Source organism: Prionailurus viverrinus, chromosome B1, assembly GCF_022837055.1.
Source record: "Prionailurus viverrinus isolate Anna chromosome B1, UM_Priviv_1.0, whole genome shotgun sequence".
Taxonomy (NCBI): domain Eukaryota; kingdom Metazoa; phylum Chordata; class Mammalia; order Carnivora; family Felidae; genus Prionailurus; species Prionailurus viverrinus.
This window is the reverse complement of record NC_062564.1, coordinates 138,229,756-138,246,669: the sequence shown is the minus strand read 5'-3', so window position 1 is coordinate 138,246,669 and position 16,914 is coordinate 138,229,756. Positions and strand designations below refer to the sequence as shown.

The 16,914-nt window shown below is 38.2% G+C and overlaps 1 protein-coding gene across 34 annotated transcripts in view; it reads right to left on the bottom strand.

Moving 5' to 3' along the window:
* Positions 1–16,557, bottom strand: part of SEC31A (SEC31 homolog A, COPII coat complex component) — a 75,122-nt gene extending 58,565 nt beyond the window's left edge. For 15 of the 34 annotated variants that reach the window (XM_047856312.1, XM_047856320.1, XM_047856322.1 and 12 more), the window contains exons 1-4: positions 16,421–16,537; positions 4,400–4,482; positions 3,609–3,732; positions 1,541–1,739 (exon numbers count right to left, since the gene is read on the bottom strand). In XM_047856312.1, coding sequence (XP_047712268.1) covers positions 1,541–1,739; positions 3,609–3,732; positions 4,400–4,478 — 402 coding nt within the window. In that variant the 5' untranslated portion in view covers positions 4,479–4,482; positions 16,421–16,537. Of the gene's footprint in view, positions 1–1,540; positions 1,740–3,608; positions 3,733–4,399; positions 4,483–16,086 lie in introns of all 34 variants that reach the window. The other 19 variants (XM_047856325.1, XM_047856329.1, XM_047856335.1 and 16 more) reach the window with 7 other exon arrangements.
* Positions 16,558–16,914: the final 357 nt, after the last annotated feature.

The following is a 16,914-nucleotide window of genomic DNA, read 5'->3' as shown; positions in this document are numbered from 1 at the left end:
AAATGACATATCGGACAAAGGGCTAGTATCCAAAATCTATAAAGAGCTCACCAAACTCCACACCCGAAAAACAATTAACCCAGTGAAGAAATGGGCAGAAAACATGAATAGACACTTCTCTAAAGAAGACATCCGGATGGCCAACAGGCACATGAAAAGATGTTCAGCGTCGCTCCTTATCAGGGAAATACAAATCAAAACCACACTCAGGTATCACCTCACGCCAGTCAGAGTGGCCAAAATGAACAAATCAGGAGACTATAGATGCTGGAGAGGATGTGGAGAAACGGGAACCCTCTTGCACTGTTGGTGGAAATGCAAATTGGTGCAGCCGCTCTGGAAAGCAGTGTGGAGGTTCCTCAGAAAATTAAAAACAGACCTACCCTATGACCCAGCAATAGCACTGCTAGGAATTTATCCAAGGGATACAGGAGTACTGATGCATAGGGCCACTTGTACCCCAATGTTCATAGCAGCACTCTCAACAATAGCCAAATTATGGAAAGAGCCTAAATGTCCATCAACTGATGAATGGATAAAGAAATTGTGGTTTATATACACAATGGAATATTACGTGGCAATGAGAAAAAATGAAATATGGCCTTCTGTAGCAACGTGGATGGAACTGGAGAGTGTGATGCTAAGTGAAATAAGCCATACAGAGAAAGACAGATACCATATGGTTTCACTCTTATGTGGATCCTGAGAAACTTAACAGGAACCCATGGGGGAGGGGAAGGAAAAAAAAAAAAAAGAGGTTAGAATGGGAGAGAGCCAAAGCATAAGAGACTGTTAAAAACTGAGAACAAACTGAGGGTTGATGGGGGGTGGGAGGGAGGGGAGGGTGGGTGATGGGTATTGAGGAGGGCACCTTTTGGGATGAGCACTGGGTGTTGTATGGAAACCAATTTGTCAATAAATTTCATAAAAAATTAAAAAAAAAAAGAAATGAATAAACATAAAAAAAAATAAAAAAACTTTTTAGAGTAAAAAAATAAATAAATAAATAAAAGTCATTGTTCCCAACCTCTGGAGCTCCTAATGTTTAATAAAAAATATCCTCAGATGGCATTACAGCTCCAGATTTGTAGAATTAAACCCATCAGCCTTATCCCCTCCATAGAATTATTATCATTTACCCTGATCCCAACTCTGAACCCTCCATTCTTCAAAAAAATACACTCACTCATCAACCTGCACAGGCACACATTTTTAGCTTTCAATTCCAAGACTGAGGAATAGTAGATTTATATTCTTTTTTTTTTTTTAATGTTTATTTATTTTTGAGAGAGACAGAGAGAAACAGAGTGTGAGCAGGGGAGGGCAGAGAGAGAGGGAGACACAGAATCTGAAGCAGGCTCCAGGCTCTGAGCTGTCAGCACAGAGCCTGACATGGGGCTCAAACTCATAAACCATGAGATCATGACCTGAGGTGAAGTCGGACGCTTAACCAACTGAGCCACACAGGCACCCCTCATATTCTTATTTCAAATAAGCAGCACATATCTCAAGAATTATGAATAAATGTCAAAAGTCTAACCTGGAAAATATTCACATCCAAGGCTCTTACTGGGCCGGTATGCTTGTCATTTTGGGCAATCACAACTTCCTTGTCTCCAGCTATAATTTTAGAAGGATCATAAAGAATAATATTTCCATTTTCACCACCTGCAATCAGAACTCCAGAGACATTTCCTTTGGAATCCATCTTATAAGGCCCCCAAATCAAGTTGTGGTACCTTTAAGAGAAAATAAGTAAATGACTCATTTTTTAAGTCAAATAACTACAGAAAAGAATTTGAAATTACGTATTTAATTCCTATGTTTTCATAAATAATCTAAAAACACTGCTTTTCCTCTATTCTTGGTAACTGTGCATGACTTGGTGAAATAGCATTTTAGTTTTTATTTGTATTCATATGTGCATATTTGATTTTATAATCTTAAAGAGTAAAAACTTTTTGGTAGAGGTAATATAGTATCACAAAGTATACCTGATTTGTGTGTCAAAATATATGGGCTTAAGAATGGTTTTACCATTTAGAAACTGTGAGACCCTGGGTGAGTTACTTAATCCTCCTAAGCTGCTTTTAGTTCACCTGTAAAATAGAGCTAATAACCATTTCCCTTGATATTGTTTGATTACAGAAGTACTCACTGACAAGTGGTCTGTTAAATAGTAAAGGTGTTAAAGGAGTTATATGGAATTTTCTTTATGTATATATGTGTGTGTGTGTGTGTGTGTGTGTGTGTGTGTGTGTGTGTGTGAATTTTTAAGTTTACTTATTTATTTAGAGAGAGAGATAGAGTACAAGCAGGGGAGGGGCAGAGAGAGAGGAGAGAGAGAATTCCAAGCAGGCTCTATGCTGTCAGTGCAGAGCCCAACACGGGGCTCAATCTCACGACCTGTTAGGTCTGACCTGAGTCGAAATCAAGAGTCAGACACTTAACCAACTGAGTTACCCAGGCGCCCCTGAAATTTTCTAAGAAAAGTAATGTATTATGACAGTGGAAAAATGACATCAAAATTATGTCTATTATGACAAGTGCCCCCACTGGAGGACAATAAAAGATTATAGTTTGAAAGGAGATGAAATATGAAGGTGGCATGAGGTATATAATGAAACAAATGGTGGTGAGTAGAAAACCTGATAGACAAAATGCATCTGAAGCTCCCATCACAGAGGAGGGCTCTGAAGATGAGAGGTCCATTGAGACTTCATGATTTGAGCTATGTGAAGTTATGTTAGCTAGGGTACAATCTCTTCACCAAAATCTGCCAAACTACTGAGACAATAAAGCATATTTTACTACTCAGATGAAAGGGTTCTTTTTCTGCATTACAATAGGGTGTTAAGTACTTGGAAAGGCGATCCAAATAACACTGTATCAAAAATCATGTCAATAAAAATCTCTGTGAAATGTTTTTAAATATAGATAAGTACAAGGAAAAAATAAAAATAACCTACCATTCAGAGATAATCCTATTAACATCTTAATATTATCTTAACAACATCTTAATATTATCCAACCACTCCTTTTTTTGACCATACTTATCCTTTTTTTGTAAACAGGTGAGATAAAGGAGGTAAAAGAAAGTATGTCTACTGTATCATGAGGAAAAAAACTACTGGAAAAGAGCCTTTCCCTCCTGTCCCACACATCAGTCAGAAATAAAAAAGTATTTTACTTCCACAGAAATTCACTCATATAGGGAGGGAGGCAGGCAAACCATAAAAGACTCGTAAACACAGAGAACAAACTGAGGGTGGATGTGGGGGTGGGGGAGAGGGGAAAATGGGTGATGCACATTGAGGACACTTGTTGAGATGAGCACTGGGTGTTGTGTGTAAGAAATGAACCATGGGAATCTACCCCAAAACCAAGAGCACACTTTGTACACTCTATGTTAGCCCATTTTAGAATAAATTATATTAAAAAAAAAAATAGAAATCTACTCATATACTTTTTCTCAAAATATTTCATGTAATTGATGGTATTCCTTGCAGTTTCTAATAATACCTTATTTATAGATAAATTAGGCATCAACCACAACATAATAATCACAACCATAAATAATGTGAATTTAAGATTAATCAACCTCATACCTGTGAGAAGAAGAGAAAGTGGCACAAGATTTCATATCCAAGGATGGATCAGAAAGGTCTAATTCAAATATCTCAAGGGAAGCATTGGTACTAAATGTGGCATCCAGCTGCTGAGCAGATGTTCCTATAGAAAATACATTTATGGTGAGTACACATGCAAAACTAAAAGACTTGGAGAAAACCATACAAAACAGAAATTAAATGCATGTTTTTCAATTATCTCACTCATGAATGCTGCATTAGTGACTAAAATCTCAGGATATGTGCCATTGAACAGATGCTTAAATTACTACAGCAATGAGATTCTGACACAAGGCTTAGAGATAATGCTTCTAAGAGTGGGTAGTGAAGATAATTTTTTAAACATGTAGATGTTTATTATTTACAATGTCCGCTTATAGCTACAAATGATGTAACTCTTCATATAAAAATGCTAGCATCAAAACTGTTCTTCATTCATTCAAATCAATACTTAGCTTTTTTTTTTTTTAACATGTTATCTATCGTGCTTAACACTGGAGGAATAATGATGAAAGAACTCTTATGAAGTGGGGAACACACTATAAATGTAACATATCATGATTAATGCTATAATGAACAAGGTGCTAAGGAAACAGAGGAAGGTCACTGAACGCAGTTCACAAGGAGGATGGAGGTATCCTGCTAGGGAAGGAGAGGCTTTCTAGAGGAGATGAAGCTTAATATGAATCTCAAAAGGACAGGCACGGATAGGCCAAATGTGGAAAAGAAGAAATAAGTGACTCCTACTATGTTCTCTCTGTTGAACTTACCTGTAGCTAGGTAAATGGGATGATTCTGGGCAGGGCTCCAGGCCTGCATGGCTGTACGGTCTACTTCCTTTAACTTCATCCTGCTAAAGAGAATATTTTATATAGAAATAAACTGAACATGTCAAAACATAGAGGGGCGCCTGGGTGGCTCAGTCGGTTAAGTGTCCGACTTTGGCACAGGTCATGATCTCACGGCTCGTGAGTTCGAGCCCCGCGTCAGGCTCTGTGCTGACAGCTCAGAGCCTGGAGCCTGTTTCAGATTCTGTGTCTCCCTCTCTCTCTCTCTGACCCTCCCCCATTCATGCTCTGTCTCTCTCTGTCTCAAAAGTAAATAAACGTTAAAAAAAAATTAAAAAAAAAACATAAGACATTTTTTTACATAGAAATACACTTAACTAATGACTACATCATTAGAATGTTCAAATGCCAATAAATCAAACTGGTTTCGGTATCATTTGTCAGGAATGTTCAATATTAGAAAGAAGAAAAACTTGTTAAATTATATTGAGACAAATATAGGGCTTTTCGAATTGTTTACAAATTACAGTCCTTCAACTGAAAAATCAGTCTGAAAAAAAAAAAAAAGAAAACAATACAGAGTGAGGGACTAACTTTGCTACACAATATACTTCTCAGGTAAGGACAGGTGGCGGTACATCAGGGGCCAGAGAAGGCACGCAATAAACAAGGTACATCTTCTGAAAGCAGGATTACTAAATTGCAACAGCAGTTTTAGAAATTAATTTTAAATTAAAACAGGCTAATTTCAGAGAAGAATGTAGTAACATCACAGATTTTAAAGATAAATTTAGCAGAAATTTTAAATAGCCAGTCACTCCAAGCTATGGTTCCATATACCACTAGTTTATGTGTTTTCTGTTAAAGTTACTTTGGTAGAAAAATACTGTGCTGTAGTTTAAAAAAAAAATTGTTATTATACATAAATATATCACATGGCACAGTATTCCACTGTAAGATGTACCATAATTTACTCACTTCGTCCACTACTGGTGAACACTGGAGTTGTTTTTAATCTTTTGCTATTTTTACAAACAATGCTGAAATAAATAGCCATATGTACATGTTATTCCATTCATGGGCCAGGATAGCTATAAATTTCCAGAAGCAAAACTGCTGGGTTAAAGATAACGCAATTCTGGGGCACCTGGATGGTTCAGCCAGTTAACCGGCGGACTCTGGATTGTGGCGCAGGTAATGATCTCGCAATTCACGGGTTTGTGAGTTCGAGCCCCGCAGTGGGCTCTGCACCTGCTTGGGATTCCCTCCTTCTCTCTCTCTGCCCCTTCCCCACTCATGCTCACTTTCTCTCCCTCTCAAAAATAAGATTTAAAACCTTAAAAAGAAACATAAATGCAATTGTAACATTGATGGTTATTGTCAAGTTGCTCTCCATAATCACTATACTGTTTCACACCCTCTACCATCTTACAAGAGGAACACTTTTAGATTTTTACCAATGATAGATGAACAATGTTTACTCTTAAGTAGTTACAATTTGCATTTCTGATACCATAATGTTGAGCATCTTTTTATAAGGTTATGGGCCATCCATAATACACCTTTTCTGTCTATCCTTGTCTATACTTCTTGCCTATTTTTCTACTGAGTTGTCTGTCAGACTTTATTTTTTTATTTTGGTTACGATTTTTTTCTTACCTTTCACAAGATTTTGATTCTTTTTCTTAATGTTTATTTATTTTGAGAGAGAGAGAGAGAGAGAGAGAGAGAGAGAGAGCATGAGCAGGGGAAGGGCAGGGCAGAGAGAGAGGGAGATAGAGAGAATCCCTCGGACCTTAACTGTGAGATCATGATCCGAGCCGAAATCGAGTTGTACACTTAACCAACTGAGCCACCCAGGCGCCCCAAGATTTTGACTTAAAAAAAAATAGATTTATCAGAGCTGTTTCAGGTTCACAGAAAAACTGAGTGAAAAGTATAGAGTTCTCACATACCTCTCTACCTTCTCCCCCATCCCCCTCCCCTCACCCCCACCCCAGCCTTTCCCACCATAAAACTGTCCTGTACCACAGTAGTGTATTTGTTACAACCAACCTATGTTGGTGTATTACTATCAAGCAAAGTCCACGGTTTACTTTAGGGTATACTCTTTGGGTTTTGACAAATGAATAATGACACATATCCACCTACCCACAGTTATAGTATCATTCAGAAGTTTTCCTGCCCTAAAAATTCTGTGTTCCACCTCTTTATCCCCCTCCTCTCCCCATCCCGCCTCCTCCTTCCTGCCAACCACTGATCTCTTTCCTCTCCTCATACTTTTGCCTTTTCTAGAATGTCATTTAGTTATAATTAGATAGTATGTAGCCTTTTGAGATTGGCTTCTTTCACTTAGCAACAGGCATTTAAAATTCTTCCCTTTTTGTGACTTGATAATTCATTTCTTTTTATCATGGAAAAATATTCCATTGTATGGAGGTACCATGAATTAGTAGTCACATTTATCATTTTTTAAAAAATGGTGTCTGAATTTTGATGAACTATGAAGGCCTTTTGCATGCCAAGGTTATAAAGAAATTCACCCATATTTTTCTTCTAGGCAAATTCATTTGTGGCTTTTCTTTTAAATTTTGACTCAGGTCCTGGTATACAATGTATGTTCATAGTTTATTTTTTTATTACAAAACTATTGAAAAGTCTTTTTCCTACTAATTTTAAGATAATCACTTTTATCATGTACTAAGTTCCTATATTTAGGTTTATATTCCTATAGGTATTGTGATGTAGATTAGGATTTATATTCCTGTATATATTTAGGTTTATTCCTGGATTTCCATTCCTTATGTCCATCTGCTATTTATTTACATGCTAGCACTCCACTGTTTTAAATACTAAGGCTTTACAGAAGTATGATTCCAATAACCTCTATCCATTGCTTTTCTCCCACCCTATTTTTTTTTTTTTTGCTATTATTACTGTTTATTTTACTACATAAACTTCAGAATAGTTCTTGTCTAATTCCAGAAAAAAAGAGAATGTTAATATGTTTCCTGAATCTGCATCAAATTAATAAACTTATGGTCAGGGGCGCCTGGGTAGCTCAGTCCGTTAAGCATCTGACTTCAACTCAGGTCCTGCCCTTGTGGTTCGTGAGTTCAAGGCCCACATTGGGCTCTGTGCTGACAGCTCAAAGCCTGGAGCCTACTTTGGATTCTGTGTCTCCTTTTCTCTGTGCCCCTTCCCCACTCATGATCTCTCTCTCTCTCTCTCTCTCTCTCTCTCTCTCTCTCTCTCTCAAATACAAACATTTAAAAAAATTAAAAAATAATAATAAATTTATGGAGAAACTGACATAATGCAGAATCTTCCCAATAAGACCATGTTGCCTTTTAAGTCTTCTTTTTTTATCTTTCAGTATTATTTTAAGCTTTTTGACATATTGGGTTTGTTTATTCCCAAGTATTTTATGTTTTGGTTTGTTTGTAAATGTGGCTCACCCCTAACCCACCCCTATTACATAAGACTGTCTTCTTGTTATTGTTATACAAAGGCTAGTAGTATTTGTACTACCATATTAAACAGTAGCAATAACAGTGGGATTTCTTGTTCCTTTCTTTAGTGGAAAAGCCTACTATATCACCATGGAGCATGACTTTAGGATTTGAAATACACATACATGTGCACATATAGATATAAATATATATAATGTAAGGAAATTAGCCATCGATTACTATTTTATTCAATGCTATTTATAAAGACCAGGTATTAAATTCTGTCAAACGCTTTTTATTGGGTAATCAGAATGAACAGATTCTTCTTCTTAGGTCTATCACTGAAACAAATTATACTAACAGATTTCTTAATATGGACCATCTTTTTGTACCTTGAATAAACTTCTCATGATGTATTTCTACTAACGTGTTGCTAGATTCCATTTGTTTAACAGAATTTTGCTTCTAGAGTTGTGAGACTGAGTCTATTCTTCTTTTGTGCAATCTTGTCACGTTTTGATACCAATGTTATAACACTTGAGTCATAAAAAAAGTTTTCCTTCTTTTTCTATGCTCTAAAACAACTTCAATAACAGCATTGGAATTATTGGTTCTTCAAAGATTTAGCAGAATTCTCTCATGAAACATGTGGGCTGGGTACTTTTGAAGGTCTTTTATGGAAATTGATCTATTTGAATTTCCTTTATACAAAGTCATTTTTGTAAATTATATTTTCCTATGATAATCCTTTAATTTTTTTTCTTTACGGATTTTCTCATTATTTCAGACTTGAACAACATAGACTCACGATTCAATTTATGCTATTTATGTTTATTAGTCTTTATTACATATATTTGTGTTTTGCTTCCCCCTACCCTCCTCTTAGTAATTGATCAGCTTAGCTAGTGACTTGTTTATTTTCAAACAGCCAATTTAGTAGTTTAGTAGTCCTTTTTGTTTTCTAATTCATCAATTTCTTTTATTTGTATTAATTCCTTCCTTCTACTCTCTTTTCATTTACTTAGATCTTTTCCTAACTTTCTAAGTTAAATGCTTAACCCACTCATTTTTGTTACTTATTTTTTGTAAGTATTTAAGGCTTTGAATTTTCTCTGAGTAATGCTTTAGCTAGATTACATATATTTCTTGTATTTTCATCACTATGGTCATCTACATATTTTGCAATTTCCATTTGTAGTCTCCATTGATCCAAGAGTTGACTGAATTTAATATGCAAGTGGAAGGGTCTTTTACTGCATTGTGATTTTTTTTTATAGTATCTCTCCTTTCTAAAATTTATTGAAGTTTTCTTTGGGGCCTATATAGAAGGTTTTGTAAATGTTTCATGAGATCTAAAAAGAACAGGTACTCTGTTTTCAGGATCAAGATCAATATATATTAATCGAATCTACTCTATTGACTTAATTGTTTAGGTTGTCTACAGCCTTACTGTTTTTCCATTTGATCTGTCCCGGACCAAGAACAGTGAATTAAAGGTCACTACTACTAATGTATTTGTGCTTATTTTTCCTGTTATCTCCCGAAAGTTGCTTTGTTATTTAACACATAGTTATTTGGTTGACAGGTATTCATAATATTAAATGTTCACTGTCAAATACACATTTATAGCTTTGTATAGTATTGCTCTTCATTTTAAATAAGGCTTTGGGTCTGAATTCCACTTTATCTCATATTAAGACCCATATCAGGGGTACCTGGGTGGCTCAGTCAGTCAAGCATTCGGCTCTTGATTTCAACTCAGGTCATGATCTCGCACTTTGTGGGACTGAGCCCAGCAATGGGCTCTGTGCTGACAGTGCGGAACCTCCTCGGGATTCTCTCTCTCCCTCTCTCTCTCTCTGCCCTCTCCTGCTCACGTTTCACACTGTCTCTCAAAACTAAATAAATAAAGAGGGGCGCCTGGGTGGCTCAATCGGTTAAGCACCCGACTTCGGCTCAGGTCATGATCTCGCTGTGAGTTTGAGCCCTGTGTCGGGCTCTGTGCTGACAGCTCAGGGCCTGGAGCCTTCTTCAGATTCTGTGTCCCCCTCTCTCTCTGCCCTTCCCCTGCTCACACTCTGTCTCTCTCTCTCTCAAAAATGAATAAACATTAAAAAAATTTTTTTAAATAAAGAGAGCTTGTGTGGGATTGAGGAGAGGGGCAGGGGGTGGAGTGGAGAAGAGGGAGAGGGGAGAGAGAGAGAGAGAGAGAGAGAGAGAGAGAGAGAGAGGAGCCCCACACAGGGCTTGATCCCCCATGACCCTAGAATCATGACCTGAGCCCAATCAAGAGTCAGATGCTCAACCGAGTCTTCTAGGTGCCTCTGCCCTTTTCAATTTTGAGCCACTTTGTTTTCACTGGCTGTCTTCAATACAGAAAAAAAAGAAAAATTTCAGATTTTGCTTAGTGATCCAATTTGAACATTTTTCAATAGATTAGCTAATAAGGCCATATAAAATTTACTGATATAAGTCTTTTCTTCCTGATTTAACAGGTATGATTGCTTAGTTCTATATTATTTTGCTATGTTTGGTTTTATAATTTAGAAATGTACTTTCCCTGTTGTCCATATTTGTGTATTTATCATTTTTCTGATAATTAGTATGACTTGTATTTTTGTTCTCATAAGTACTTCTGGTTCTATCTTAATAATTTAAAACAATATTATTTAGGGGCATCTGGGTTGCTCAGTCAGGTAAGTGTCCGACTTCAGCTCAGGTCATGATCTCGTGGTTTGTGAGTTCGAGCCCTGCATTGGGCCCTGTGCTGACAGCTCAGAGCCTGGAGCCTGCTTCAGATTCTGTGACTCCCTCTCTCTCTGCCCGTCCCCACTTGCTCTCTGTCCTGTCTCTCTCAGAAATATATAAGCATAAAAAAAAACCCAGTATTATTTAGTACCATTAATCCTCTATTTCTTTACACCGTAATTACTGTGAGCACTAATGAAATCAGTTTTCATAATCTTACTGCCCCTCTTGTACTCCACAGTTATTACAGTCAATAGTATTATCTTTCTCAGTGTTTACCTTTGTACTGTTAAATATGCTTACACCTCCACTAACTGACTTGTCAGCTTTAAATAACGTCCTTTGACTCCCAGCTATTACAGATGAGGCAACCCATTAACTTATTCTACCTCCAATTTTTTTCTTACTTCCCACTTCTCTTAATTTTTTAGTTTTATAATGAATTCCTACATTATCAGATATTGAACATATACACTTTATTCTTTCTTCCTTATTCCCACCTTTGTTTTAGTCTCGGGTTTGCAGTTAAATATATTCAATGCTCTCCAAGAGTACTTTTGCCAACTTTCTCATTCATTTCTAGAGAATAAAATTCATCCTCCAGTAGTTTCCTTACGAGGGCCTAAGATTAACGATATGCCCTGGGTCTTACATGTTCAAATTGTTTATACATGAAGAGTATTTTACAGATGATAAAAATGAAGGCACAGAAAGATTAAATAATTTGTACGTGCTAGCAAGGGACACAGCCAAAACTGGAACTCAGAAGTTTACTTCCAGAGTCCAAGCTCTTACTTGTTACCTTAACAAATTCAGGTATTCGATTTTAATCATAGAAGGCATGCTAACATTTAGAAGAAATACTGACAAAACAACGAGGATGCAGGAGGACATTGAGAGAAGGAACGTATTTTAGAAACCGTGCTAGGTTAGGCAAGAGTGGATTAGGAGGTTGCATCACGTGATTAAAAGTAGTAGAGCCTTTGGAGTCAACACTGGATTTGACTGTTGGCTGTGCTACTTATGATACTTTGGACACACTGTTTAACCTCTCTGAGCCCCACTTGTAAAATAGGGACAAAAGAGACTACTTCATGGGATGTTGTGAAACTTAAATGAGATGATATATTTGGAATACGAGGCCAAACACAGTGCCCAGCACATAGGTTAACATGAGTTTTAATACGCTAACTACTTTTTAAAATTATTACTATCATGAGATTAACCAAGAAAACCATACATCTAGTTTCCTAAGACTATTCTGAAAAAAAGGGCAAAATCTCAATTTTCTAAGAAGTGAAAAAGAGGCCTATTTTCTATATATGAAATGTCCTCTTCCTCTGAGCCAACTGTCTTTAATAACAAGTTCAAGTCCCAGTTCCTTCATAAGTACCCTAATGATCCAATACACAATTATCTAAATAATCTCTTAACTGTCTATACCACTTTAAACATATTATAATAAAGTATCTTATTCTATCTTAAAACTTTATAACACTCTATTAGTACCTATTGTTACATCTTTTTCCACTGTCTTTTCACCAACTGTTTTTTTTTTTTTTTTTTTTTTTTTAATTTTTTTTCAACGTTTATTTATTTTTGGGACAGAGAGAGACAGAGCATGAACGGGGGAGGGGCAGAGAGAGAGGGAGACACAGAATCGGAAACAGGCTCCAGGCTCTGAGCCATCAGCCCAGAGCCTGACGCGGGGCTCGAACTCACGGACCGTGAGATCGTGACCTGGCTGAAGTCGGACGCTTAACCGACTGCGCCACCCAGGCGCCCCTCACCAACTGTTTTATATGGCATCTTGTCTCACTAACTAGACAAATAATGTCTTTTTTCAATAAAAAATTACAACTTCTACCCTTTCTGGACTCAAAATTGCTTAGCACAGGGTGAAGTAGATACAAAGGTTTGCTTGTTCAATTTTAAATGTTTATTAGGGAAATACAAAAAGAGTGATGAGCTAGAAAGATTACTTTCAGGTAAAACATTTAATTTTTAAATTCTTTTTTTTTTTTAATTTTTTTAACGTTTATTTATTTTTGAGACAAAGAGAGACAGAGCATGAAGGGGGGAGGGGCAGAGAGAGAAGGAGACACAGAATCGGAAGCAGGCTCCAGGCTCTGAGCCATCAGCCCAGAGCCCAACGCGGGGCTCGAACTCACGGACCGTGAGATTGCGACCTGAGCCGAAGTCGGACGCTTAACCGACTGAGCCACCCAGGCGCCCCTAATTTTTAAATTCTTAAGTCTTTAAAAGAAAAAAATAACTTTACTAACTTTAACTTTTCTTATTTAAAAACTAGGGAGGGGCACCTGGGTAGCTCAGTCAGTTAAGGGTCAGACTTTGGCTCAGGTCATGATCTCTCATGGTCCATGAGTTTGAGCCCCGTGTTGGGCTCTGTGCTGGCTGCTTTGAATTCTGTGTGTCCCTCTCTCTCTTTGCCCTTCCTCTGCTCTCGCATTCTCTCTCTCTCAAAAATAAATAAACATTAAAAAAAAACACTTTTTTTTTTAATAGGGAAAAATACTACTAGGGTAAAAAGAGGTTTTTTAAAAGGGTAAAAAAGTTTGTTTTAAAAAAAGATTTTATAAAGTGTCTTAGAATAATTTCTAAAAGTGAAAACAAAACAATCATGTATATTAAAAAAAAAAAAAAAAACAACTAAACTGAACTACAGTATGTCTAAGAGCAAAGGTACAACAGAGGATACCTGATTCATGAACACTTAGTTAATGTGTAACATTTACTGAAAGAGAAAGAGACAAATTCATAAGCACATAAAATGGTTAAGTGGAAATTCAAAACATTTATAAAAGTCTACTTCTTGTCCTTGGCACTCAATGTTCCACTAGATGCAGTTCCACTTATTAACTTGTACTGAACACAAGGCTTCAATACCAGCTACTTTTTTTTCCCCCCAATCACTACAACAATGGCCTGGAACTACCTTATGTGGTCTGAATCTAATTAAATAAGAATACCATAATCTACCCACTGCAATCATTCTTAAAACACTAAGACTGCTATGAAAATACAACTTGCATATTTCCTTTTCTTAGAAATGATCATTTAGTTGTAATTAATTTTCTTAAAAATCTGAAGAAGGCTTAGATTAAACCAAGTGTACTTCCCCGAGTGAAGACTTGAAAAGCTTTGTGCAATTTTTTTTCAATATCAAATGTGATAAGAATTCACACTATGCAGACTTATTTCATTCAAGACTATTTTACACAGAACAAAATCATTCTTATAATACAAAAAGAAAAGTGTGAGGACAGTGGCTTGTTCACACATGACATCTATAAGACAATATCTATGGCGTAACAGTTTAGGGTATGGAGTCCAGAGCCAAACCCTCAGTTTAAATCCCAGCTCCATCATGTCCTAGGCTCTGGCTTTAGGCATGTACCTTTACCTGTTGTGTGCCTTGGCTACCCATTTGTTAAAATAAGTATAATAAAAGTATGTATAAGAAGGGTTGTTGTGAGAATTAAATAAGGCATTACACAGAGGCCTTAGAACAGTGCCTGGCACATAGTAAATGCATGCCTGTAAATGTCAGCTACTGCAAAAGTCACAATTTAAAATGTGTATCCCAAAGAATACACCTGAAGAATAATTTATGTTTCAGACTAGAACTCTTATTTTTTTGTCCAAGTTTCTCCCTACAACATGCACGCAGTTAAATGCATGCAATTTAGTGGAAGCTTTTCTCTTTCCGCTCATTTTCTAGTTGCTAATTTTGTAAAGCAATACTAAACTCCAACAGTACTATTTTCTCAAACATACCAATCTTACAATGCTCCATACAGAGATGACCCATTCTTCAGAAAGTAAAAAGTAGAAGGGTTTATGGAAATGGAAATTCTGACTCTCAAACCAGGAATACAATCTCTAGTTGGGACTGCCTTATTAAAAATCCATCTTGTGTGGGCAAATATCTCACCATGGATGGACAAATTTGTTCTAGAGGATTTATTGTTATCGATGTTCTAAGGCTCATTTCACTCAACCAAAATCACATCAAAGAGCCAACTGTGCACTGAACTAAATGGTGCCATACTTATCTAGAATCTAATAAATAAAACATTTTGAACTAAAATTAACCTAAGAATGACAACATTTCTGGGGCGCCTGGGTGATCCAGTCGGTTAAGTGACTGACTTCAGCTCAGGTCATGATCTTAACCGTGTGTGGGTTCGAGCACCGCATCGGGGTCTGTGCTGACAGCTCGGAGCCTGGAGCCTGCTTCAGATTCTGTGTCTCCCTCTCTCTCTCCCTCTGCCCCTCCCCGGCTTGTCCTCTGTCTGTCGGTCTATCTCTCTCTCTCTCTCTCAAAAATAAATAAAACATTAAAAAAAATTTTTTTAAGAATATTTCTAAAAACACTGTAAAAATCAATTTAATAATACCACTTGACAAGAATTTCTAAACTTCATGAAATTACATACAAAATTCTGTGTGTATTTTTTAAAGTAGGCTTCTTTAAGTACCCCCACACAGGGCTAGAACTGACCACCCTGAGATCAAGACCTGCTGAGATAGACGCTCAACCAACTGAGCCATCCATAAGCCCCTGTGCAGTGCATTTTTCTAGGAAGGTGATCCAATGCTTTCCTCAGGTCCTCAAAAGGGACTGTAATTCCAAAAAATTAAGAATCACTGCTCTTTACAGTTACAAATTTCTTTCTTTTCTTACGTTATTAGTTTCAAAAAGAACCTATGTATCTAAAATTAGGCAGTATAATTCTTAATCCATTCCAATGTCACATTTCCCAAACAACCTTGGATGTGTGTAACATTAATTCACAACTACAAAAACACTTCAGGTTATCCAAAAGTTCTTAGAGTCTACAAACCTTCCCCAGGTCTATTTAATCAAGAGAAAGAGCACAGAAGAACCACTAAAAAACGATGAGTAAACTTCAGCCAATCCCAGAACAATCAGTATGTACAGAAAACGTAGGACGGTATGATAGAAGAGCAAGGCTCTGATTATTGATTGAATACAGTTACAATTAGCGACAAACACAATCACATTTCAGTTTTCTGTAGTTAGAAAGCAGTTTTGGAGAAAGGATTTATCACAGACCATCACTGCAACTTCAGAAAGACTAAATAAAATTAGTTGCTTATGTTCACATAAAAGTTCATAATGCCCACAAGCCCACGCAATATTTTGATTTATTTTTCACCTGCCCTGTAACTTGATCTCTCATAATAACTTATTAGCAAAAACATACAACACTTTTTGACATTTCCTTCGAGGAATAGACGGCAACTGGTAACTATCCTTAAAATAATCCATTCCTGGTTCAATGACAGTAGCTTCCAGTTAAAAACCTATGAACCTTTAAATCTGGCAACAGTTCAAATACAAACAAAAAAATCATAACCAAACTAAAATGAACCAAAGTGATCCTGAGGTTTGCTTCCTTCCCTCGCCCTTGGGGCCCGCACCTCTTTGTGCACAAGGGTGTGAGTGTCCTCTGACCTCAGACCCCCGTTACCGGACCTGGCACGACACCCTGTGTGTCGCAAGCCTCAGGGGAGCTCCTGCTCAGCAGTGGAAACGTTGGCGGATGTGGATCGGCGCGATCCCCGAAGCAGCCGTGACGCCAGGCGTTATCCAGACGGGCCCGAAACGAAGATCAGGGACGCGCCGCCACCACAGACCGGGCCGCAGGCTGACGGGGACCAGCGGAGGCCGATGCCACGGTCGTAGCTTTCGCCTGTGCTCCACCTCAAGGCCCGAGGGCCGGCGAAGACGACGGGGAGGAATAGGCAGACACACCTTGTGGGGACCCTCGGCGACCGGTTCCTGCGTTAGCGCGACGCCCGTCGGACTCTCCCAGCATTCGCCGCCGCCCCTCCTCCCGCCCCAAAGCCACCTCCACGTTCCGCTTCAACGTGGCAGCCACAGCCCCGCCCGGGCGGCCCGCGGACGCTTCCGGGAGCGACGCCTCGCCCCGCCCACTTCGGCGCGCACCCCTCCACGGCACTTCCGGGAGGGGTGGCAGGCGGGCGTGGGGAGCGTGTAGGTGGCGCGCGCTTGTGAGGTTGGGGGGACCCGTGCTGAAGGGCGGCGTACAGGTTGAAGATGCGGTGACCCGGCATACGCGAAAAGAAAAAAAACAGGTCCTGCTGTGCTGGGTGTAGCTATATGTTCGAAGAACGGCCGAGGCCTGCAAGAATGCCACGTAGATTTAGTCCTGCGAGACATCGGCAGCCTCCGCGACACTGCCAACACTGGATAAATCACTTGGAAATGGGACTGCACGGCCCTAA